The 24,351-nt window shown below is 62.6% G+C and overlaps 3 protein-coding genes across 12 annotated transcripts in view; 1 reads left to right on the plus strand and 2 right to left on the minus strand.

Annotated features, from left to right (window-relative positions):
• RAI1 (retinoic acid induced 1) overlaps positions 1 to 2,823 on the plus strand; it is a 77,127-nt gene extending 74,304 nt beyond the window's left edge. For all 4 annotated transcript variants that reach the window (XM_055805229.1, XM_055805228.1, XM_055805231.1 and 1 more), the window contains 3 exons: positions 27 to 120; positions 423 to 472; positions 872 to 2,823. In XM_055805229.1, the coding sequence (XP_055661204.1) occupies positions 27 to 120; positions 423 to 472; positions 872 to 886 (159 nt within the window). In that variant the 3' untranslated portion in view covers positions 887 to 2,823. The remainder of the gene's footprint in view (positions 1 to 26; positions 121 to 422; positions 473 to 871) is intronic.
• A 427-nt stretch (positions 2,824 to 3,250) lies between these two features.
• Positions 3,251 to 14,081, minus strand: SREBF1 (sterol regulatory element binding transcription factor 1). Of its 5 annotated transcripts, none has more exons than XM_055805236.1 (19): positions 13,822 to 14,081; positions 9,579 to 9,962; positions 9,265 to 9,434; positions 9,062 to 9,196; positions 8,758 to 8,976; positions 8,557 to 8,671; positions 8,251 to 8,462; positions 7,741 to 7,945; positions 6,947 to 7,131; positions 6,591 to 6,852; positions 6,337 to 6,503; positions 6,067 to 6,235; positions 5,884 to 5,992; positions 5,686 to 5,795; positions 5,459 to 5,591; positions 5,107 to 5,269; positions 4,668 to 4,853; positions 4,472 to 4,583; positions 3,251 to 4,262 (listed from the first exon to the last, which is right to left on the minus strand). In XM_055805236.1, exons 1-19 carry the CDS (start codon positions 13,925 to 13,927, stop codon positions 4,039 to 4,041), a joined length of 3,366 nt encoding a protein of 1,121 aa, XP_055661211.1. In that variant the 5' UTR covers positions 13,928 to 14,081; the 3' UTR covers positions 3,251 to 4,038. The 5 variants fall into 5 exon arrangements, with proteins under 5 accessions (XP_055661211.1, XP_055661209.1, XP_055661208.1 ...); XM_055805234.1 differs by having other exon boundaries at positions 5,686 to 5,798; XM_055805233.1 differs by having other exon boundaries at positions 9,056 to 9,196.
• Positions 14,082 to 18,205: 4,124 nt separating this feature from the next.
• TOM1L2 (target of myb1 like 2 membrane trafficking protein) overlaps positions 18,206 to 24,351 on the minus strand; it is a 58,892-nt gene continuing 52,746 nt past the window's right edge. For all 3 annotated transcript variants that reach the window (XM_027780072.2, XM_013295942.3, XM_005229008.4), the window contains one exon: positions 18,206 to 23,887. In XM_027780072.2, coding sequence (XP_027635873.1) covers positions 23,739 to 23,887 — 149 coding nt within the window. In that variant the 3' untranslated portion in view covers positions 18,206 to 23,738. The remainder of the gene's footprint in view (positions 23,888 to 24,351) is intronic.

A 24,351-nucleotide genomic window follows, 5' to 3' on the forward strand; every position in this document is an offset into this window, starting at 1 on the left:
CTCCGAATTCCCGGGTGCGTTTAAAGAAGTGCTCGAGCTGCCAGCAAGCGGGAGCCACCGTGGGCTGCTGCCAGAAGGGGTGTCCCCACACCTACCACTACGCGTGTGCAGTTGACACAGGTGAGCCCGGCTGCGGGGATGGGGGCACAGGGTCCCCTGGCACTCTCCGACCCGGCTGGCCGAGGGGCTGGCTGCTCGGTGATGCTCAAGCCCACCCAAGGTCAGGGTGGGCTCCTGGCTCCCTGCCTGCCGGGGTGGTGGTGCCCCCTGCACCAGTGCCAGCCGGTGTCCCCAGTTTGGCCGGCCTCAGCTGAACCCTTCATGCCAACGCTGCGGCTGGTCAGGACGGTGGCAGGGGGACGCCGAGTCCCTGGTGCTTGGGGACAGGGACTCCCCTTACACAGCCCTCCCTCTCCTCGCAGGTTGCTTATTAACCGAAGAGAGCTTCACCCTGAAATGCCCCAAACATAAGGTAAGCCCCGAGCCCCCCCCCCCCCCCCCCCCCCCCCGCCCCCGTGCCCCACAAAGCTCTGCAGCCCCGGGGATAGGGGGGGCCTGCCTTCGGACTGCACCCCCCAGGGACACGCTGCTCAGGGCACCCCGTGGGGCATGGGGGCCCTGGGGTACAGGTCACCCATGCGCCAGCGGGCACCGGGTCCGGGACCCCCGGGCGGGTCGTCCCCCCCTTCCCTCGGCACTGATGAGCTGGTGGGGGGTTGAGCCCGTGCTAAAAGCGCTGCACGGGGGGGGGCGATGACTCGCGGGTGGGCAGGGTGGCTGCTGGTGCGGGCATGCCCCCCCCTTCGGGGAGCAGACCCCGGGGCCAGCCCCGCGGCGGGACCCCCGGGCTGACCCCCCCTTCTCCCCGCAGAGGCAGCCGCTGTAGCGCCCCGCGGCACCCGCCCCGCCGCCAGCGAGGGACCGGCGGAGGAGGCAGCGCCCCGGGAGCGGAGCGGGGCCGTACCGGGCCGTACCGGGAGCCGCCCCGCTGCGGGGGTCGCGGCGCCGCCGCCCTGGCCGTGCCCCCCACCCCGAGCCCGCTCCGGGCAGAGCCAGCGTCGGGCTTTACCCCGCACCGGGCCCCGGCAAAACCCGGCCTGGCCCGGGCGGGAGGCGGAACGGGGCCCCCCCGGCCGCCGTCGCTGCACAGGGGGGAGGGGGGGGGGGCCCTGTACGAGGGGGGTCCCGGCGATGTTGTCTTACTGTGGGGCCGCCGGACCCCCCCGCGGGTCCCGGCTCTCCATATCTCACACTGATCTGATCTGAGATGTTGCCTTCAGCAAACCTCACGGTGTCTGTCTGTATATACGTGTGGCGGAGAAAAGGAAAAAAAAAAAAGACAAAAAAAAGCAAAAAAAAAAAAAGAGGAAAAAAAGGAGGAAAAAAAAAAAAAGACAAACAACGGCCTGCTGTTTGAAACACCACTCTGCTTTTTCGGTTTTGTTCTTCCATCTCCTGTCTGCTCCCATCCTGCCTGTCCCGGGGTGCCAGCCCCTGCGCCGGGTGGCCGGGTCCCCACCAGGGCGAAGGGTGCTGGGCTGGGCCGGTGGGTGCCCACTGGGGTGCCCCAGCCCCGCTCCCTCCCTCCCAACCCTGGCCCGTTGCACCCGTCCCCCTCCCGCTCCATGGGGTGCTGGCACTGCTGGGCTGGGACACCTAGTCCTGTGCCCCGGGACCCCCTAAACCCACCCTGGTCCCTCTGCTTGGCCCCACCAGCACTTCTGCGGCTCCTGTTGCTGGGGACGGGCTTTGCTCCCTGTGCTTCTGCAAACCCCAGGGCTCTGGGTGCTGAACTCCGGGCTCTGGGTGCAAACGCCAAGGCTCTGGGTGCTGAACCCTAGTGCTTTGCGTGCTGAACCCCAAAACTCTGGATGCTGAACCCTGGGGTTTTAGCCTGGGGCAAGAAGGTGGAAGCAGCCCAGAAACGGCTTCCAGCGGGCAGCAGGGTCCTTGCTTGAGGAGGAGGAGGAGGCATTTGCTTCCTCCCACTGCATGGCCCTGGCTGGTCCCTGGGTGCTGGGTTTGCTCAGCTCCCTCAGCTTTTGCTTCCCTTCCCGGCCGCTGTGGTGGAGCTGGGGGCTGCCCAGCGCTGGGACGGCCCCTGCCCGTGTCCCAGCGGGGTGCCCCGCATGACGCCCCCGTCTCTGCACCCCCCAGCCTTGCACCCCCCTGCAGGTAGCAAATAACCACCCCAGGGTGACCACCCCAGATCCCAGCCTACAGAGCCGCCAGCCGCCCCCGCACCTGCAAAGCATCCTGCAGAGGAGGGGCACGGTGCTGGCCCCATCTGTGTCCCCCCCAGCCCTGCAGAGCCAGCGCCCCATGTCCCCACCGGCTGTCGCGTCCCCTCCGTCCCACCCAGCCCTCACCCTCAAGGTTTGCTGGCCACAAAATGTCTGTCATTTCAGCAGCTTGCCTCGGACACAGGAGCGAAAAACACAAAAAAGGAGGGGAGGGAGGGTGGGGGGAAAGATAATAATAAAAATAATTAATTTAAAAAAATAAAAATCCCAGTGTCCCTGGCAGTGTTGCCTGAAATCTGGCTATTTTTAGTGACATCTTGTACATATGACTGTAAAATGGTAAACCGTGTGTATTATATATTGCCTCATTATATAGTGTATATATATGTATACATATACATATATATAATATATATGAAGACTGTAAATGTTAAGACTAGTGTTCTTATTAGTATATTGCTTCACACTGAAGATTGTGTGTAACAAGCTGTTTCTAAAAGATGTTTATTTTCCTTAAGAGTAAAAAACAGGTCATTGCATTCAGAGCGTCAATAAAGATACAACGATTGTTTTGGAAGTACGTGGCGCCCAGCTTGTGGCCTCTCCTTCTGCCGGGGGGCTGCCGGGGGTCCCCTGGGCTGTGCCAGCTCCTGGCTGGCCCTTTGTCCCCAGGTGCCACCTGCACCAAGGGTCTCACTGGAGGGCTGGGCTGGAGGGGACGCTGCAGTGGGGCTGGGGTGTGGGCGGGGGGCAGCACCCCTAGCACATCTTGGGGTAAGGAGGGTGTGGTTGGGGTCCCTTAGCACCCAGTGTCCCCATCCCTGTCACCTTTGTCTCCCTGCCATCCTAGGCAGCCCTCCCCTGCTGGGACACGGCAGGACCCGCAGCCAAGGATGCCCAGTGGGGGTGGGGGGGGGTCCCTTTCCCCAGCCAGGTGCTGTGTGTCCCCCAAGTTCGGTGTCTGTCTGTCCCCATCCCCTCCTCCCCCCGAGTCCAGCACACACCGGTATAAATAATCAGCTTTAATTGTCTGTACAAAACTCTCAAACTATGAAAATACCGTTTAAAAAGGCAAGGCGGGGCAGGGGGCTATGTACAAGAGGGGTGCAGCAGGGGGAGGGGGGCACCCACCAGCCACCCGGGAGCCCCGTGCCCCCCTGCTGCCCCTTCTGCGACAGCGCTGGGGCCCGGCCGTGCTCGGGCGGGGGGGCAGCTGCTAACAGGGGGGGCTGTTCAGTGCTGGGGGGCGAGGGGCTGGGGGGCCCCTCCTGCCTGTCATGGGCATGGCTGAGGGGAGGGCCCTGAGCCATCCCCACAGGGCAAACCTCCCTTCCCCGCCCCCCCCGGGGCCAAAGCCGAGGTCCCCAAGCCCCCCGTGCAGCGGGACCCCAGGAGAGGAGGGCGAGGACGCCCCCCCGCTGCGCGCCAGGGCACGGGGGGGCCAGGCTGGCCGCGCAGCCCAGTGCCCTGCAATGCTGGGACAGTGCCACTAGAGGTCCCCACGTCCCAGCACCCACGCAGGCTGGGGACAGCGACAGAGCCAGGGGGTGGTGGGGGTGCCACAGCGGGACCCCCCGCACCCACCGCCGGTGGCAGGGGGCATCACCCTGCCCTCCCCACCCTCCCCACCCCCCACCTTAAAAACTGCTCCCCAACACCGTCCCGCAGAAGGGGCTCCCATCCCGGGGGGAAACGGGTACACGCCACCCCCTTCCCCCTGTCCCAGACCCAGAGGGGCTAGCGGGGGGGCTAGCAGGGGGGGCTAGTAGCATGCCCCCCTCCCCCCCCCAGCCAGCTAGCCCGATGTGACGGTGGTACCGCTGCCCAGCTTGATGATCATCTGCTGGCAGTCGTGCAGCGTCCGTCTGTCCCCCAGCTTCTCCAGCGTGCGGGCGGCCTCGGCCAGCATGCCCACCCGCTGCCCGGGCCCCGAGAGGAAGCTGGGGGGCAGGTAGCAGCAGGCCAGCAGCAGGGCCTCGGCGTGCTCCCGCGGCGTAGGGTGGCTCTCGGGTTCACCGGCTGCGAGGGGAGGGGGAGAATAAGTGTCAGCCCCAGGGGTGCTGATGGAAGCCACCCACCCTCCCTTGGGTGCTCTGGCAGGATGATGGAGCCATCTGCCCACCCCAGGGCAGGTACCACCAACCAAAGCATCGGCAAGAAGCCCCCCCCCGAGCCCCATCACATGGGGTGCTGCGGGTGGGGAGGGGGTGTCCCACCCCGTGTCCCACCTGTCTTGCTGCCCTGCACCCCTCTCCTGCGCAGGCTGCGGTCCAGCAGCTGGTGGGTACGGGTGGGGCTGGCGCGGGCCATCAGCCTGGCAGTGGCTTCGTGCAGGAACACCTGGACAAGGCAGGGGGGACACGGTGAGGACAGCCGGGTGCAGGGGACAAGGGGAGTGGGCAGGATGAGGGGCGAGGGGCTCACCCGGCGCATGGCAGGGCGGAGGGTCTGGGCCAGGCGTCGCAGGCTGCTGAGGTCCTGCTGGAAGCCGCGGAGCTCCAGGGCGGACGCCTGGTAGAGGCAGCTGCGCTGTTGGCTGGCACTCATCTGCTGCTGCCACAGGTTGGTGCGGGTGACCAGGAGCAGGTCACACAGCAGGAGCTGGACCGCCTGGGGGGGCGAAGGGAGCTGGGTGAGTGAGGGGGAGGGGTGGACAGCAGAGGGGGGGCCGAGGAGGACCCTGCGGGCAGGCGTTGCTGTGCGGGGCCCCCGCCGGGCTGCATGGCAGGGGCATTGCACTCCCAGTCTGACACATGCAATGCAACTACAATGCACCCCTGCGAGGACCGGGGGCACCTCCCGCGAGGGCCGGGGGCTCCCCCCAGGGTGGGTGGCCACCTTACCCCCCTCCAGCCCAGCTCACCTTGTCAATGGTGCCCTTGGGGGGGCTGCTGAGCTCCAGGCTCTCCCGCAGGCAGCTGCTGGCCTTCTCGCAGTGGCTCAGGCTGGCTTGGCTCCCATCCTGCTTGCTCAGCATGGCCCGGACGGCTCTGAAGGAGTGCAGGGCGGCGCGGGGCAGGGGCTTCCTGCAAGTGGGGGGGACACAGTCACTGCAGGCCCCTCGCTGGGCAAAGCTGTGCCCCCCTCCAGCAGACACCGGGCAGCACAGCCACGGTGCTCCGAGCGTGTTAGCAGGGGCTGTGCCAACACAAAAAGGTGAGGAGGTGCGGGATGAGCTGCCGCCCCCGCTGTTCCCAATGTCCCCCAGCACTCACTCTGAGCTCTGTAGCACCCGGGGCATGGTCTCCACCAGTGGGTAGAGGCGCTCGGCCCCCTCCTCATCTCCCTGCAGCCAGTGAATAACTGTGCCAATGATGGACGCCCACCACTTGGACACGGGGTCGGTGCCTGTGGGGTGGGAGGGACATAGGAGCAGGGCGTTCGCCACTCCGGTGGCCCCCCACGTGAAGTATCCCTTGCTGGGGGGGGACACTGGCCTCACCTGTGACGGCCGCCAAGCCGGAGCTGATGGAAGGTGCGGGGCCGGGCGTGCTGCTGGCATCAGAGCAGCCATTGAGCAGCTGGAGGTACTCGAGGGCATCGGAGAACCGCCTGCTGGGAGAGGGGCCGTGAGCGGGGCCATCCCCGCACCGGGCGGAGGGAAAGGATGACCCGGGGGGGGACCCACCCTGGCACATACCCCTCTCCCTGGGCAGCAGGGCGGCTGGGCTCAGGCATGGCCACGCAGGACAGTGCCTTCTCCAGGAGGTGCTCGCGGAACAGCTGGGTCACCTGCGCCAGCGGGTCCACTGCGGCACAGAGGAGCAGTGAGTGGCCACGGTGCCTGCTCCCCGAAACAGGGGGCTTGGGGGTGGTGGGTTACCTGGGTTGCCAGCAGAGCTGTAGATGGTCTCCCTCGGGACACCCTTGACAGCCCAGTCCCCATCAACGAAGAACCGGTGACCCAAAGGGTGACAGAGCCACTGCATGGCAGGGGGCACAGCCCCGCCATGGGACAGGGCCACACGCCGGGCGCTGCAGAGGAAGGGGCGCTGCGGGGAGAGCGGGGGATCAGGGAGGGGACCCAAGACTGGGTCCCAGGGGACACAGGGGGACCCCCCACCCACGGTAGAGGGGGCTGCCCCGCACTCACAGCCAAGAAGTGGAAGCAGCGGTGCAGGCTGGCCTTGACCCGCAGGGCGGCCGCCACGTAGATCTCAGCCAGGGCAGCCACGGAGACGGCATCGCCAGCACACTCGGCCAGGTTGACGGCACTCAGCGCCAGGTTGATGGCCAGCAGGTGCCCGCCAGCCTGCTTCCCTTCAAGGATGGGGACAGGGGGACTCAGGGGGGATGCGGGGCACAGGGGTCCCATCCCTCAGCTCCCCCCATGGCGTGGGGCCATACCGGCAAGGTGGAGCTGGTGCAGGCGGTGGTAAGCCATGGCGGCATCACGGGCGCTCTGTCGGACGTGGGCGGGGGGCGGGGGGTCGGGGCGCAGCCCCCCAGCGCGGGCGGCCAGCCAGCGGCCCACCCAGAGGCGCTGGAGCAGGTGGCGCAGCAGGCTCCAGAGCAGGCTGCACGCCAGGTCCCCGTGGGAGGCGGGCAGGGGCCGCCCCAGTGCCCCCAGTGCCGTCCGCAGGTGCTGGGCCCCCTGGGCAAAGTCCCCCTGCACCCCCAGAGCAGGGCAGGTCAGCAAGGGGTGGGGACAGGGCAGGTGGGGCAGGTGCCATCAGGCAGGGTGGGCAAAGGCTGGGGCTTACCCGGTCAAGGTCAAGGTCGGCCTGCCGGCGGTGCCGCCAGAAGAGGATGGAGGGCTCGGAGTGGGGGCGGGTGACGGGCTCCCCGCAGACGAAGAGCCGCACCACCGCCCCCAGCACCAGCGCCGTGTTCAGTGCCCAGAAGGCCAGTGTGGGCCACAGCCACTGCGCCCACCCCCACGGCTCCTCTGCATGGGGAAGGGGTCAGAGCCGCCCCACCGCCTCTGCCCTGTGCCCACCCCAGAGTCTCCATCCCAGTGGCCTGCACCCCGTGCCCACCCTGAGAGCCTCCACTCCAGCAGCACCTACCCCAGGAGCCTCCAAGCCAACCATCTCCTACCTCGGACCTACCCTAAGACCCCCCCCGTCCTGACAGCCTTCACCCCCCTCCACCATGACTGCCTCCACTCTGACGGCCTCCATCCTGACAGCCTTCACCCCATGCCCACCCCAACAGCCTCCACCCTGATCAGCTCTACCCCAACAGCCTCGACCCAGGTAGCCCCTACCATGCACCCCCCCAACACCCTGCACCCTGATGGTCTTCACCTCGACAGCCTCTAGCCCTCTCCCACCCCAGCAGCCTCCATCCCAACCACCTCTGCCCCAGGCCCACCACCCTGGCAGCCCCTACCCCAGACACCCCAAGAACCTCCATCCCAGTGGCCTCCACCTGTGCCCACCCCAATCACACCCCCCCCAGAGCCTCCATCCCAGTGGCCTCCACCTGTGCCCACCTCAACCACCCCCCCTGAAAGCCTCCATCCCAGTGGCTTCCACCCCGTGCCAGAGCTTACCCACAGTGCCAGCCTCAGCCATGATGCTCCTGCCGGGGCCAGCGGTACCCGGGCTCCCCACAGGAGTGGGAGCACCAGAGCCACGGAGGAGGGAGGCCAGGGGGTTGAAGGAGAGGCAGAGGAAGACGAAGGCGCAGAGGGCCATGCGGGAGCGGTCCAGCATGCCCTGGCTGCTGGGTGAGGGCGGCAGGTGCTCCTGCTTCACCTGCGCGGGCAGAGCTGCTGTGAGCCCCGGGGGCACAGGCATGGGGTGTGCGGACGGGGCACAGGCACGGGGCACAGGGCACATTTTGGGGTACAGAGCACAGGTGCAGCATCCCACTGCACCCCAGAATGCCCCCACACCCCTCCCTCCAGCCCCAGATGGGGTGAGGAGCAGCCTCAGAGAGCAAGACCAGGGCTCACAGCTCCTTTCCCCATGCCGACATCTGGCATGCTTTGCTCCTGGCACCCCCAGTGTGATGTAGAGGACTGGGGCAGGGGGATCCCCCTCACAGCCCCCACACACACCTTGCCATGGTCGCAGAGGGGGCTGTCGGGCTCCGAGTCGCTGCTGCTGTTGCTGCTGCCCCCGCTGAGCGAGAGTGGGCTGCTGTGGGACGGCGAGCCCACGTCCGAGTGTGGCGGCGTCAGCATCTCCATCACCTCTGCCTTCACAACCTCCATGGGGGCCTCTGCCTTGGCCCCCCCACTGCAGGAGGCCACCAGGTCCTTCAGGGACTCTGTGGGGAGCAGGGTGGGTTGAGAGGTGCTGGGGGTACGGCAGCCCTGGGGCTGAGCCCCCCCCCTGCCCCCGAGAGCTGTCTTTCCACTCACGGTTCTTCTGCATGGCCATCTTCAGGGAGAGGTTCTCCTGCTTCAGCTTCTGGTTGCTCTGCTGCAGGAAGCGGATGTACTCGATCGCCTTCCTCAGGATCGCTGACTTGTTGAGCTACCGGCGGGCAGGGACGGCTCAGCCCAGACATTGGGCACAGCCCCCCCTTACCCACCACTGCCCCACCACCCCCAGGCTCCTACCTTGGCTTCGGTGCCCACCACCAGGTCCTTGAGCTCCACGATCTTGTCGTTGATGGAGGAGCGGTAGCGTTTCTCAATGGCATTGTGCGCCGTGCGCTTCTCCCCCCTGCTCTGCACCAGTGCCGGCTTCCCGCTGGGCGCCAGCCTGTTGATGGGCAGCTTCTCGGTGTCCACCACCAGCGGCACCGTGGCCAGGATGGTCCCTCCGCTCACCAGTGCCTGTGGGGATGTGGGGAGGCATTGGTGGGGGTCTCAGTGCATCCCACCGGCCCCGGAGCGGCACGGCGGTGGGACCTACCGGCACCTGCAGCGGGGTGGCAGAGCTGCTGGCACTGGTGGTCAGGGAGGTGATGCTGGAGGTCTTGGCGCTGCCAGCATCTGTCTTGACGGCTGTCAGCAGCAGGGAGTCAGCCTTGATGAAATGGGACTGCAGCAGGACCTGAGGGGCGGGGGGTCAGTGGGGCTGGGAAGGCCACTGGGACCCCCCACCCCTGGCTCTGGGCTTACCGGCACTGGCTGGATCTGCGGTGTGACGGGCTGGGCAGCCGGGGCAGTGGTGGCAAGGAGCTGCTGGGGTGCCACGCTCTGCACGGGGCCGGACAGTGCCACAGGCTGGCTTGGCTGTGGGGCGGGCAGGGGGCTGGGCAGAGCCTGGCCTGCACCCCCCGGCTGCAGGGCTGGGCACGGAGCAGAGCACAGTATTACTGGACCCCCCCAGGGCAGCCCCATCCCACAGGGATGCATCCCCCCTCCAGCAAGAGACCCTCGCAACCAGCCCCCACGCAGGGGGCCCCGACCTCCCCTGGACCCCAGATCCTCACCGGAGAAGCTGTGCTGGTTCTGGTAGCCCACCAGGGGCTGGGGGCTGAACTGGCCAGGGGACGCAGGGACGAAGCTGGGGGCCAGCATCACACTGGGCTGGGGCTGGCTGCTGGGCACGGCCGCCGGCTCCTCCTTGACACCCGGGGCTGGCGCTGGCAGGAGCGGGGCTGGGGGCTGGGGGGTGAAGGTTGCCATGCCGGTGGGCCCCGGGTAGACGCTGCCGGTGGGGGTGGCGGGGGGAGGATTGCTGGGACCCAGGTAGGTGCTGAGGGTGCCTGGGGTAGGGGGAAGCCCCGGGGGCACGGCACTGTCAGGGGCACTGAACGGTGAGTCAAACAGCCCCGAGAAGTCATTGTCCGGCGTGCCGATCAGCTGGAGCATGTCTGCAAAACAGCCCCCCCCCCCAGTACCGTCAGTGGCTGCCATGGCCCCACATCTCCCGGGTTGACCCCATGCTGCCCACCCCACAGCTCAGCACTTTGGGGACAGATCCTCGTAACTCAGGGGCAAAATTCCCCGAGAGCCCAGGAATCTGCTGCGCCCTGCTCCTCACAGCCTGCTGGCCACCCTGCCAATGGGGAAACTGAGGCACGGTGCTTGCAATGGGGGTGCTGGGCCCTGGCCACCAGCAGTCAGAAGGTTCCATCCCGGTCTGGGGTGGCAGGGAAAATCTCAGCCTGTTTGTGAGGTCGAGCGGGGCAGAGACAGGCTTGTGCACTGGAAACCCCAACAACCCCACAAGAAGCCCCTGCATCAAGGGGAGGGAGTGCTCAGGCTGGGACAGAGGGGTGGCACACCTGGGATGTGCCAGACCCCTGCGCCAGGCGTGCCTGCCCACGACACCCCCCAGGAGGGAGCTGGGCAAGCACAGGGGTAAATACCCTCAGGGGTCTGCCCAGCTCAGTGGGAACTAGGTGCCCCAGGGTGGCACCACTGACACACCCCGACAGCCACACATCAGGCTGTCCAGAGATGCCCCCGCTGAGATGTCCTGGGGTGCTCCCACCGAAGCACCCTGGGATGCCCCCGCAGCGGTACCCCCAGGCAGACACCCCCTGGGATGCCCCCAGCACAGTACCCCCAGGTACACACCCCCTGGGATGCCCCCACAGTGGTACCCCAGGCACACACACACACCCCGGGATGTCCCCACGGTGGTACCCCAGGCACAGCCCCCGGAATGCCTCCGCGGTGGTACCCCCAGGCATGCACCCCCTGGGATGCCCCCACAGCAGTACCCCCATGCACACACACCCCAGGATGCCCCCTCAGTGGTACCCCAGGCACACACACCGAGATGCCTCTGCGGTGGTACCCCCAGGCACAGACCCCCCCCCAGGATGCCCTCGCAGCGGTACCCCAGGCACACACACCCTGGGATGCCCCCACCACAGTACCCCCAGATACAAACCCCCCAAGATGCCCCCGCCGTGTTACCCCAGGCACACACACCCCAGGATGCCCCTGTGGTGGTACCCCCAGACAGACCCCCCCGGGATGCCCCCCTGGCGGTACCCCAGGCACACAGACCCCGGGACGCCCCCACGGTGGTACCCCAGGCACACCCCGCCGGGATAGCCTGGGGTACCACCGCAGGGGCCAGACCCCCCCGGGATGCCCCCACCACGGTACCCCAGGCACACACACCCCAGGATGCCCCTGCGGTGGTACCCCCAGGCACAGACCCCCCCACGGGATGCCCTCACAGCAGTACCCCAGGCACATCCCACCTGGGATGCCCCCGCGGCAGTACCCCAGGCACACACCCCCTGGGACGTCCCCACCACAGTACCCCAGGCACACACACCCCGGGATGCCCCCGCAGCCGCACGCCCAGTCGCAGCCCCCCTGCAATGCCCCACCAACATGCACAGCCCCCGGACGCCCCCCCATGGGGTGCAGCACCCCAAGAGGGACCACAGCAGTGACCGCGCCAGGCAGGGAGGAGGAGGGTGGCACGGAGGGGGGGGTACCTTCGAAGGCATACTCCATGCCAGTGGGCACACGGGGGTCCGGGGGTCCCCAGGAGCAGGCTGCAGCCCCTGCTCAGCCCCGTGCTGGGGCACCACGAGGCACCAGGATATTTTCTCCCATGTTCTCCCTCCTCCCTGCCGCTGCCCGCGCCAGGCCTGGAGCGAGGCCGGCGATGGGGTGATGTGACTCCGCCAATCGCCGCCCGCGCGCCCGCCGGCCGCCCGCCACCCCCAGACAGCCCCGCCGTGCCAAGGTGAGCCCGGTGGCGGGTTACTACCGGGCACCCTGCCACCACCCGCCCGCGGTTACTCGGGGTCAGCCACCGTTAACCCCTTCGCCCCGTGTCCCATCCATCACTCCCCACTGCCGGCCAGCCCAACGCGATGCTCCTTGCTTGATACCCAGCGCCTGGAGGGGACACCCCAAGGACAGGGGTCTCTGCGCAGCCCCATTTCCCCCACAAAGACATCCAGCTCTCAGCACCCATCTCTGCGCAGGTGGGCTTCCATCCAGAGGGGCTCCCGCCCTCCCCTCCTCAAAAGACCCCCCAAGGCTCCCCATGCTCCAGTGGCAAGAGAGCAATGTCTGGGGTTGCAGAGAGGGGGTGCTCCCTCCCGGCACCCCCTTTCCTACCACTCAGCCCTAGGGGTGGGCACGGTTCTCCCAGCCGCCCAACACCTACCAGATATTTCTGTCCCATACATTGCACCCGCTGCCACCCACGCCATCACATGGGCACCCAGCGGTGCCACGGGTACCTCCACCGCTGATTCAGGAGCCCGTGGGGCAGAGCCACATGGCTGTGGGTCCTGGCAAGTCCCAGCAGGTGCAGGGTACCCACATCCCTGAGTGCACATCCCATGGTCACCCCAGGATGGGCATGGGGACAGCCTGTGGCCACCTGAGGACCAGTGGCAAACCTGCAGCTCATGGAGGGACACGGTCACATGGGGCACAGGGTGGTCCAGATGGCTAAAGAAGTGTGGCAAAACCCCACAGTATGACACCCTCACCCTCTAGTGCTGGGCACCGCTCAGCCCTGAATGGGTCCCAGGGGACCCAAGGGGACACCAGGATGGCTCCTGCCTGCTTGCCTGCAGCTACCATCCTTCCCAAAGCCAAAACCTCATCAGGGGAGGCATGTGGCACCTGGATCTGCCCCAATTGCCGTTGGGATGTGCCTTCAGCCCTGGGGATGTCACTTCCAACCTGGGTCCCGGAGGAGAGACTCCCCCTGGACCCTGCAGTGGGGCAGGCGTCGCAGAGCTCGCCGCATGCTCCACCGGCTCTGCCAGTCCACGGACTGGCAGAGCCGGTGGAGCGTGCGGCGAGGTGAGCGCAGGGCTGGCCAAAAGCCGGGAAACCCCGTTTTTTTTTTTACTAAAGCCAGAATGTTACACCCAGCAGTGGAAAGTCCTGGGTGCCACGGTGGTGGACAGCAGGTCCCCTTGGCACCGGGTCCCCTCGGGGAATGGGACCCCTGGGCAGCATCCCCATCCCACAGAGCCCCGGCTGGGCGGGGAGGTGGGTGCTGCTGGCTCCCAGCCCCAGGGATGCTCCGTTCAGCCCCCCCCATCCCGTCCCCGTGGGGTGGCTCAGGGAACCCAGGCGTCCTAGAGGGAATGACCGGGAGTAACCCCGCCGGTGACGTCACGGGGGGGGGGGCGGGGCTAGAGGCGACACGATGCTGCGGTCGGTGGGGGAGCGCCCGTCGCGGCTGTCCCGGCACCGGCACCTCCAGCCTGGGGGTCCCGGTGTCGTGCCCCCCCCTCCCAGCCCTGAGGACCATGCTCCTCTTCGAGCCCCCCCGCCGTGGCCCGGTAACGGAGCCAGCGCGGCCGGCCCTGCTCCGGCAGCTCGGCGTGTCCCCCACGCCGGGCCCGGTACCGACCCCGGTCTCCCGGCTGTGTCCCGGTCGTGCACCAAGCCCGATCCTTCGGCCACGCACCGAGTCCCGGTGATGCACCGACCCCGCTCACGCCGTCATGTGCCGGTTCTCTGACCGCGACCGAGCCTGCTCTCCCCAGCCCCGGCCATGCACCTAGCCCGGTCCCGGTCCCGCACCGAGCCCCGGTATCGCACCGAGCCCAACCCCTCGGCCATGCACCGAGCACCGGTTGTACCCCAGCCCGGTCCCGGCCACGCACCGAGCCCCGGTTACAGCCCAGCCCGGTCCCGGCCACGCACCGAGCCCTGGTTACAGCCCAGCCCGGTCCCGGCCATGCACCGAGCCCGGCCCCGCTCGCCGCTGCCCGGCTCGGGACGCACCGTCGATGTCGCTCAGCAGGGCCGTGTCGATGTCGCTGCCCCCGGAGAGGCCGAGGGTCGGCGCCAGCCCCTCCAGGGCCGTGTCGTCGAAGGCGAGGGCGCTCATCGCGGCGGCGGCGGCGGCTCCCGGGCAGCGGCGGCTCTAGGAGCGGCGGGGCCGCCCGCTCGCCATGGCCGCGCTGGCCCGGGGAGACGGAGGAAGGCGACGAGCCGCCAAGTTGCTCCCGCGAACCGTGCCCAGACCTGCTACCGGGGGGAGGGGGCGGGGCCGCCGCCGCGCCCCGCCCCGCCACTGCCCGCCCCGCCACTGCCCGCCCCGCGGCACCGGCACCGGGACCCCGCGGCACCGGGCGGGCAGCTGGTGCGGCAGGGCTGGGGCGGGCAGCAAGGCAGGCAGCAGCCCCCTGGGCACAGGCACCCGGACCTGGGGACAGGCTCACTGCCCTGGGGACAGGCACCCAGCCCTGGGGACAGGCACACTGCTGTGGTGATAGGCACCCAGACATGGGGACAGGCACCCAGACATGGGGACAGGCACCCAGCCCTGGTGACAGGCACACTGCTCTGGCGACAGGCACCCAGACACGGGGACAGGCACCCAGCCCTGGGGACAGGCACCGAATACCTGGGCTGGGCATTCGGTGCCGCCCAGCCCCGGCCCTGGGGGAGCAGCCAGGGGGGCTGGCGGGGGTGGGGGTGGTGGCGGTGGCAGCACCCCGTGGAGGCCACGTGCCGGGGTGCGCTTGGGCCACCATGTCACCCCTCGAGGCTCCTGAGGTTGCCGGCACAGAGGCTGGCGGTGACATCTGCCACCCTCCCCCCAGCCCCGGGGCCCGGAGCAGGTCCCGGCACCGCTGCCCGACCCCGGCATGGCCCAGGCTGGGAGAAGCGCCGGTGATCCCGGTCAGGGGCCGCGGAAGGACCGACGCTGTCCTGTGACCCCGGCGGGTGTGACCCCACCGCCACGAGCTGTGGGAACTGGGAAAACCACTGGTGCCACTGGGGTCAGCACCGTGGCTGCCCACGGGTGGGGGGTCTCAGTGGGGGGTCTCAGTGGGGCAGGGCTGTGTGCTGCGCCCTGCGTGTCCTGCTGCTGGGGGGTAATTTAGGAAAAGAAAACGCTGCATCGGCCCCCTGAACGTCGGCCCTCGCTTCTGCGCCACCGAGCGCAGTCTGGGGCTACCTGTGATTAATTAAACATGGCAGCACCCTGAACCCACCCCCCCACCCCACCCCCAGCCCCACTGGCTGCCATGTGGCGGCACGCTGGGCGCCCCTGTACAACACAGGGAGCCCCTGCACAGCGTGGTGCAACACGGGGACCAGGCAGAGCACCCTGGGCGTGCACATGGTGATGGCAGAGCTGTGGGTGCGCAGCCCTGCTGAACCCCTCTGCACCCTCCCCCCCCTCCCCCCCTCCGGCTGGGGACACCAGCCCTTGCCCCAGCTGGGGACAAGCCCTGGCTCAGCTCCACGCTGGCGGCTGGGGCAGTGTCACCTGCACACAGGCCACTGCAGCCGCTCGCTCGTCTCCGTCCGGGGACCCACCGCCCGCCATGGGGCATGCAGGGGGACCGGGTTCTCCCCCCAGCCCCCCGTTTTTATGTGGATCACCGGGGAGAAGCCGGGCTCTGTGGCAGCGGGAGGTTTCCCTTGGGTTTCAGGAAAGCCCTGGCAGCAGCCGGCGCGCAGCAGGAGGGAGGGCAGGTTTCCAGCGCTGGGGGGATGGATGCACCGTGGTCCCACGAGGATCTAGGGCAGCCTTGTGCAAACACGAGGGGCAACACCTTTAACAACCCAAGCGAGACCCGGGACACAGCCTTCCCTGTGAGGCGTGGAGAAGGGAGATCACACGTGTAAACACGGCTTTATTTTTGCATAAGCTGGAAGAAAAGACGGATTTTACTGGGACCCTTCCCCGACTCCACCCCCCCCTGGAGCTGGAGCATCTGTGCCCCCGTGGACACACACACGATGCTCTCCCCTGCTCTGGAGGACCAAAGCAAACAAGCAGCATCTTCTGTGCAGCGGAGGAGGAGGAAGCACCGGCGGCTCGGTGGGATGGGTGGGTTTTGAGGGTGATGGATGCCACACGGGGTGGGGCTCCCCGGGGTAAGCGTGGATGCGGGGTAGGGAAAACCCCGCCTGTAGGACCAGGGCCACGCAGCCAATAAGCGCAGCGGCCCGGAGTGGAGTGATTCTGCATCACGGCTCAGGGCCTGCGATTACATCATGTCGGTCCTGCGGGGATGGTGGTGGGGCCACGTGGTTGCTCCGGAGTCGCTGAGACGTTTTCCTGAGCGCAGGCTGGGAGGAAACCACAGGGATGAGACAGAAAAGAAACCAGCCCCGAGATGGTTGGGCTCTGGCCGCAGAGCTGGCCGGGCAGGCTGGCGTGGCCACAGTGGGCTCGGACAGCCGCGTAGGGTTTGCCGGCGGCATGGAGCATCGCTCCGAGCCACACTGGCAGCAGTGATGGGCTCTGGGATGCGCTGTGCTGCAAAGTCCAAACGCAGCAGCCCCGGGGACCCTGCATGAAACATCCCCCATCCTGCTGCCCCCCTCGCTCAGCCGGACGGGCTCTCCCAAAACGCTGTGCCCTGCCAGGTGCCAGCCCTGGATGTCTGCTGCATGCCAGCACACCTTAACCCTGCGCTGAAAGCAGCACTGCCCGCCCTGGGCCCCGCTGTCATGCCTCACTCCCGGCCCTCACACGCTGGGGGTTTTGCTGTGGCAGAGCGTGGCGTTAATCATTAATTCATGTCGCAAACAGATTCAAAGCCTCTTCTCTCCTTCACTACCTGTGACCCTGCTTTGACAACTCTCCCTTCCTGAGCCATGGCTTGGGTAAACATGCAGCCGCGCCTGGCAGCCCTCCAGCACACTCTGCAGCCCCAGCTCGGGGTTTGTTTACCCCAAAGTGAAATAGGAAAAGGCAAATGAACGTGTGGTCGCTTCCCATTTATGCCAGGATGCAAACTCGGTGCCCAATAGTGAAAAGCAGCGACAGGCACACTATGTGAGGCTCAGCCCATGCTGGCTTCCGTGGCGTGACCCATGCCGGGGCTCAGCAGCCTGTGGTGGAGGGCAGTGATTTGTGCAAGACCCCAGCCCGTCCTGGGAACTTGCATGGCCTCTGCGGGAGCCCAGGCAGGTTTGGAGATGAGAGGCCCATCAGGGTTCACAAACCTGTGCTCGGTTTGGGGAGGCAGGTATCACCAGCAGCTGGAGGGACACACACGCAAAATGTCCCTGCAAGCTCGTCCTGCTCTTACACTTTTCCCTTTGCACCCACTTTGGCCCCTGTTGGAGACGGAATTTGGGATTAGAGGGATCTTTGCTTCTCATGTTTAAGCGTGGCACTGCAGAAGACAGTGTGGTGCAGCCCCCTGGAAAGCAGCAGCCCCCCGCTCCGGCAGCCCTCCTCCTGCACAGTGCTGGAACTTTATGACCCAGCGCTTTCTGTGTGATTTCTGCTCTGTCAGAGCAGTGGTAGCTCCGCACCTTTCTCAGCAGAGCTGGGCCATGAACCTACCCGAATATATCCCACAGAGTCAGGCACATAATCAGCGTGACGGTAAACAAGCTGGGGCAGAGCTGGATTTAATGCATGCTAATCTGCAGCTCCAAGGAGGGGAAACCCATCTTTCAAGCTGTTCCACGCACAGCCCTTCCCCAGAGCAGCTTTTAAACCACAGGCCATTAGTTTTGAACTCTATGTGCAAGATGGAGGGCACTATTCTGACAGATCGGTTCATATTTGGCCAGGGTAACACGTCACTTCTCCAGGGTTCCTAGATGGCTGCTCTTCTTTCTCTGCCCATCAAAACCCCCATCATAAATGAGGATGTTGGAACAAATTCTTGGCCCGTGAGTCAGGAAGTCACCCATGGGCTGAGAACATCACCTGTATTGCAGTGCACAACAACTCCTTACCCGCCACTTTCTAGGTCACTAAGGCAGGTGATCCCAAGTTACCCTCAAGGACCATCTGGCAAGCCCTGCAAGGTGGGCAGGTGTCCCACCAAGCACCAAGGTTGTCACCTGCGCGCCTGTCTGATGTTAGCCTCAAAAGATGAGCCAAAGATTTAGCGGGGAATGAATTTATCAGCAGTGGCAACACACCACTGTGCACAGCGAGACCCATGTAAAGACACAAAGAGCATCTTCTGCTGGGGACAATCCTTTTCCCGGTGAGAATCCCCAGACCTCTGTCATGTAGAGGAAACCGAGGATTCCCCAAAGCCTGTGTCACGTTTTGACATCTGATGGGCACCCAATGGCAGCCACAGACCGTGTGTGTTTCCCCCACACTCGTACCGTGTGTTCAGGCTGGGCAGTGAAGCAGAGCGAGACATCCCCTGAGAGACAGACGGACACGTCCTCCTGGTCACACTAGTAGTGTATTTATTGGAGTATCTCACATGCAGGAACCAAAGTAGAGATGATTTCTGGAGCAAGTTAAACAATGGCAGATTAATACGGTTGTATTGTCCTTAACGTAAACACTTCCTACATGAATACAATGACATTTTAGTGTTGGGTTTCTTTGAGTATTTTGTTTCTCTTTACATAGTCAACCTCTTTAAACAGTTATGTCCCCCTTCTCCCCCTACCCCATTCCCAAACAAAAAAATATCCAATATTTTCAGTAAATAAATATTATCCACTTTTATCTGGAAAGCCTACAGCTGTAATATACAGAGAAGCTATTACACAGGTTACATGTGTAGGGTTAACGACAGCTCATAGTAACATGTACAGAATGAGGAGCTTGTACTCATAAAAACACAGAGCAGGGTGGGAAGTTTGGCATAGGTTTGCCACGGGCTAAAGAGAACCAGCACCAGAGCTCAGCGCCACTCAAAAGCCAGCGGGACCTCGGTGAAACACAGCCTGGCCTCTCTCCTGGATGGAGGAGCAACCTGGTGCCACGGTGCGGGGGGCTGGGGCTGGCAGCCTGGGGACAGAGCAGGCAGGCACAGCCTGCTCCAGAGGCTGCGCGTTGGGAGGGATTAGTGGAAGGTGGAGTGGGCACCAGCAACACCTCTGGCAACCTGGCAAGGGGACTCCTGCCTCCTCTCCTCTGCTGGTGGGCAAGTGGGTGCTCCCAGCAGCTGAAGGGTTACCTCCCAGAAGGCTAGAAATCCACTCACTGCCTGCTTCATTATTTCCATAAAAATAACTCTCCTGAGCTGGTTTTTTCCAGGGTAGGCTCCACGAGCCTTGTGGTTAACATTCAGGAGGTAAACAATGACTGAGCTGGATGAGGCTGGCCTGGGGATGGAGATAGCACAAGCAGTTCCCACTCCACAGGACTCCCAGCAGCCGCAGGAGAGTTGACAACTCATTGGATGAAAAAGACTGTTGAAAACGCTGCGGTGTTTGCTCTCCTGGTCTGCATGTCCTGTCCTCATGGGTGAAAGCAGGAGGGCATCAAATAGAGAGGAACAGGAACAGGCTGCCTTGTCCGGGGTACGGGGGAGCGTGGGCCCACCTCCTGCAGCAGCTTGCGAAGGGGGCCCATCACCCCTGCCCTGGGTCTGCAACCACCACCCGGATCTGTTCTTCCACCACTGGAGGGAAACATCTCGCCACCACAGCCAGCTCTGCCCAGTCCTCCATTTGAAAGTGGAAACGGCCAACGTACCCCATTTAAAAAAAAACAAGCCAAACCAAGTCAAACAAACGGAAACCCCCAGGAAAATCCTTCTTCAGCTTGGTGGTGCAAAACCAGCCCTGGAAATGGCAGAACTGACTTGATCAGCACATTTCAGGGACAGAGGCTGTGATCATCGGAAGGGGAAAGGTATGTTGGAGGCTACGTGACGGTCCCAGTAAGGACCAGTCTCTGCATTTACGCTGTTCCCTTTAAGAGACACCGTGCTACGTTTTTATGAGCAATTCTCCTATGAGCCTTACCTACATACTAAACACCCTAAATGTCTGTACAGCACATTGTTATCTATTACACCTGCCAAAGATGCAGCTGAAATCTACACGAAACAATTAAAAACCCCAAAAGGATATATTTAAATAGAAACCATTCATTTCTTACATCTCAGCACATGAAGGGTTAACAGAAGAGGTTAAAAAACACACTGGAAAGAAAATACATTGACAAAATAAATATTTTAACCTAGAATAGGGTATGATTAGAACTTACAAAGGACCCCAATAATAATTTAGTGTCATTGAGTCTCAAGCTGTGGCTCCTAATATGCCTAGAAAGTGTTGGGATGTTATTTCTTACGGAAAGTGGGTCAGGCTGCAGCTCCATCCCTCTTCTTGCAAGTGGCGGAGCCATGCAAGTCCTCTGCCCACTTGCACAGAGGAAGCACTTAGAGTGAAAGCGAAGGGAGAATAAATGGAGAGGTCAGTCTTCTGAAGTGAAAACCCCCTTCCCTTTCCCTCAAACAGTTTCCACCGCTCAGGTTTTCTGCAGACCACAAGAGGACGGGTGAGATGAGAGATCCTGATACAGGACATTAGGGAAGCTCTAGCGTAGCTCTTACCTGGGCTAAACCACCCGCTCTGCCGCACGCTCTGTCCCCTTTGGTGCTTCCAGCCCCAGCGTGCTCAGCCCTCAAGAGCCAGGTCTGGTGGATTCAGGCTCCAAATTTAACTCGCAGCAGGGCTGAGCTTTTATCAGACCCATCGAGGGTCCCACCAAAAGGATGTTTAGCTGCTGCCCCAGGCTGAGCACCTGCCTCCCAAGGAAGGCATCTCCTGGGGACTGCCCTACTTCCAGCAAAGCCACTGCTTGTGCTGACAGCACCTGCCACCCCCTGCAAACAGTGCCCTTGCTTTCCAGCGAATAACGTGGGGCGTCAGCGGGGACCACGGAGTGCCTGAGGTTGCAAGCACAGAAGAGAGTCCCTTGAGTTGTGCCAACACATGCTCCTGATCTCCCCTCAGCCCCAGCCTTCTTGTTTCATCAGTTTTCCTCCCCAGCCAGAGTGAGCAACCACTGACAGCTCTGTAAAATCTTCCAGAAAGGGACCAGATTCTCTCTAAAGCAACAACTTGGAAGTCCCAGGACAGGTTTAGTATGACAGAAAGAAGCAGTGTTAACAGCCCCCCCACCTGCGTTTTCCTTAGGGGTGGGGGAAGAAAGCCCAGCAAATCCGCAGCAGTGGGACTCTGCAGGGGGGCTTGGTGACAGCACTGGTGATATCCCTGCCACTCAGCATCATTTGACAATGTCCCCATGCTTCAGCAATGCGATTATCTCCTCTGGCTTGGCAGGGAAGCTGGATTAACATGCTTAGAATCACCTGATGTGGCCATTTACAGGGTCAATGTGTTTCAAGGATTTAGAAGAGAAAATACACACTTAAAACGCCCACGGAGCTTTTTGCATTGACAGGAATACCAACAATTCATTCTGTGCTGGCAAGACTGCTCAGGCAATCACCAGACACTGTCTGAAATCAAATCAGCGTCACAACACAAGTTCCCTCAGGTTTCTAGGAGCTGGTGGCCACATCTGACGTACTGCAGCAAGGCAGGGTCTGGCAGGAGCTGGCAGCGGGATGTCTGGCAGCCAGTATCTAAGCATTGGGCTCACCTTGTGTGAAACAGCAAGGGCAGTGGGCGAGAGCAGCAGTGCGTATATACATGCAGCCAAGGCAGACTGTCCTGGCACTTTCCATTAGCCACAGAGAAGATGAAATGGAGAGAAACCCTCTGCAGACCCACGTAGGAGGGATTCAGCTGGGGAGCGGGCCAGCAAGTAGCAAGAAGAGGCAGCTTGATGCCCAGGCTATCTCCATCCTTACCCTGATTTCCCCCATCCACTTGCAAGCCACACTACTTTCTGCACAGCGCAGAGCTGACAGGGAGCAGTGAGCTACAGAGCAGTGACGAGGTGCAAAGTCAGGTTGGGGGGTGGCAGGGCAGCCTTGCCTGGGCCCAGCTACATATGGAGGTATCTTGGAAGAAGATGCAGGCAGGGCAGGACAGAGGAGATGAGCAGGGACAGCGCAGAGTGCCATCGGACCTGGGACGCCTGGAAACCTTGCATGAAACAATGCTTCCCTCCAAAAATTAGTGTGACCGCTCCCAAAGCCCATCAGTGCTGCAATCAGGCCATTTGGCAAAAGGTTTTGTGTGTCACAACCTATCAAAGCACAGCATACCCTAGAGAGCATGTCATGAACCGCAACAACTGTGCTCAGATAAAAGCTTCTATCACTTTCACATCAGCTGTCTGTAGCACAGCTTCTTGGTCTAGAACAACTTCTGTGAGAGCTCGACACACATCAGCATCCAGGGAAGCTCAGACATGCCAAGTCAGAGCAAAGTGGCTGGTTGCCTAAGACGACGGGTGCCCTGAGGAAGAGGGGCTGAGGCACTGCTGCCTGCACGGGCGTTCATCTGATAAAGTGCCTCTCTGTCAGGACAGGAGATTCTCCTGCCATGCAGCGTTCGGCTCTCTCTTTGATCCTGCCATCTTGTGCCACTGGCTTCCTACCAAGGAACATGCTGGGGGACGCGGTGATGGCTGGAGCTGCCCACTCCAGCTCTGCTCGTCAGCCCAGCAAGGCAGGCACACAGGCTGGAATCCCTCCTGGCAGCTCCAGGAAGAGCAGCTCTCTCAGCCATGCCCCTGGCAAGCAAGGGAATATGCTTGTTTACACAGACAGGAGGGAGACTGCAGCCCTGTAGGAGCTGGGAGTTAATAAAGGGGCAGAGGTATCAAAGGACACGCCAAAAATTACAAGTAGCGTGGCCACAATCATTCAACACTTCCTCAGGCCCAAACCTAGAAGGAAACGAGTTTCACCTCCAGCACAGGCAGGCATGGCTAATCCCTCCATGGTAACAGTCTCCCTCAGCATTTTCATGCAAGCCTCTGAGTTTTGCCTCTTTTTCTCATACCTACCACCAAGAACCAGCATGTCTATCCTACCAGGCACGGCAGGGAATCCAAGAACCTCAGTTCACACCCAGTCCATAAGCAAGTCCCATCCATCTGCATGGACATTATTTACAACAGCTGAGACAAACACAGAGCTCTACGGTCACTGAGGAAGGAATCTAAGGTAAGGAAAAAATAACCTAGCTATTTTAAAAGGCAAATACACTAGAAAAAATCCTCAAGTGAGAATGCTCTCCCAAAGAGCAAAATGCTTCGTGCGCTAATGTTACAGCATCCATTTAGCTCAGCATTTTTCTTTCTCGGCAACTGCCAGAGCTACTGGACATGGCCAACAGACTGCTTTCAAATTAGAGTAAGCCCAGATAAAACACAAGGGAAAAAAATACCCTGTGAGATTTAGAATATGAAGCGCCACACAAAGTGGGGAAAAGCGACCACCATATGGTACCAGGAGATGCGTGAGTGGGAGAGTAAAGGATTTTAACTTGTGAAGCACATGTTGAAAGGGGAACAGTTGTTCCTTGCTGTCGAATCCGACACGAAAGCCAATACATTAACATTTTATCTAAAAATAAAGACACACTCCTCCTGAACATTCCAGCTCAGTCAATTACATGCTGATCGACAGAGCAGTCTACTTGGCAGGACCTGCCTACAGAAGAGGATGATCCCTACATAAATTGAAGGGCAAGGCTGCTCTCTCCCCTCTGGGCTTTTGTTTCAACACAGTGTGACGTACTCATGCATTCTAAAGGGGTTTTCAGCATCGAGAGCCAGTTTTCTGCAGCTGGGATAGGAAGGATGGGATTAAGCAAGTGCTGGAGAACTGTGGTCTGGCAGGAATAGTGTCAGACTTAAATAGAAAGAGTCAGCTTGTCAGGTGGATTGTTTGGGGAGGGGGGGAAGGAGAAGCAATCTATGAAATCGGGGGGAAGGGGGTCGTCATTAGCAGAGTACTGTGGGAGGACAAAGTGGCTGTACAGCGACATTTGCCTGCAGAGCACGGGGGTGGGAGGGCGGCTAAGAGCGATCTTCACAGTGCAAAGAGGGCATCCTCAGAGCGCTCTTGCTTTTTCCTGCTGGAAGGATTTGTCGGAGGGGTGGGGGCTTCCAGAGGAGGGGATGGCAGATTGGGAACCATCTCCGCTGCTTTGGCTCGCTCTTCTAAAAATTTGTCAAACTCTGCAATGCAAAAAAAAGAAGGAGGACAAGTAAGAACTGGGGCTACACATTTAGCCCTGGGGACAGAGGTTAGCAGGGTCTGAAATTCCAGTGCCTGGAGTCCTGTCGGGCTGCATTTGCAGGCACACATACTTGCACAGCCCGACTTCCTCAGGAAAGGGTACAGATGTCCTCTGAGACACCCGAGCTCAGGCAATCAAGCCCACGCTATGCCATCGGCTGCGACAGAAGCAGGGAAACATCATTCCAAAGGGCTGAGCAGCTTGGGGACACATTCCTGCTGGCACAAACAAAGTGCACAGCCAAGGAAGATGGCAGGAAAGCACTTACAGCCGGGAGGGCTCCTCACACCATAAATATATAGTTTTTGCTCCGAAACGCTCGCCTCCTGCCTTTCCAAGTGCAGAAGCATTTGCTGGGGAACATCAGGCTGGGATAAGTCAGCATCTCAGCAGGGATCAAAG

Source organism: Falco peregrinus, chromosome 5, assembly GCF_023634155.1.
Source record: "Falco peregrinus isolate bFalPer1 chromosome 5, bFalPer1.pri, whole genome shotgun sequence".
Lineage (NCBI taxonomy): Eukaryota > Metazoa > Chordata > Aves > Falconiformes > Falconidae > Falco > Falco peregrinus.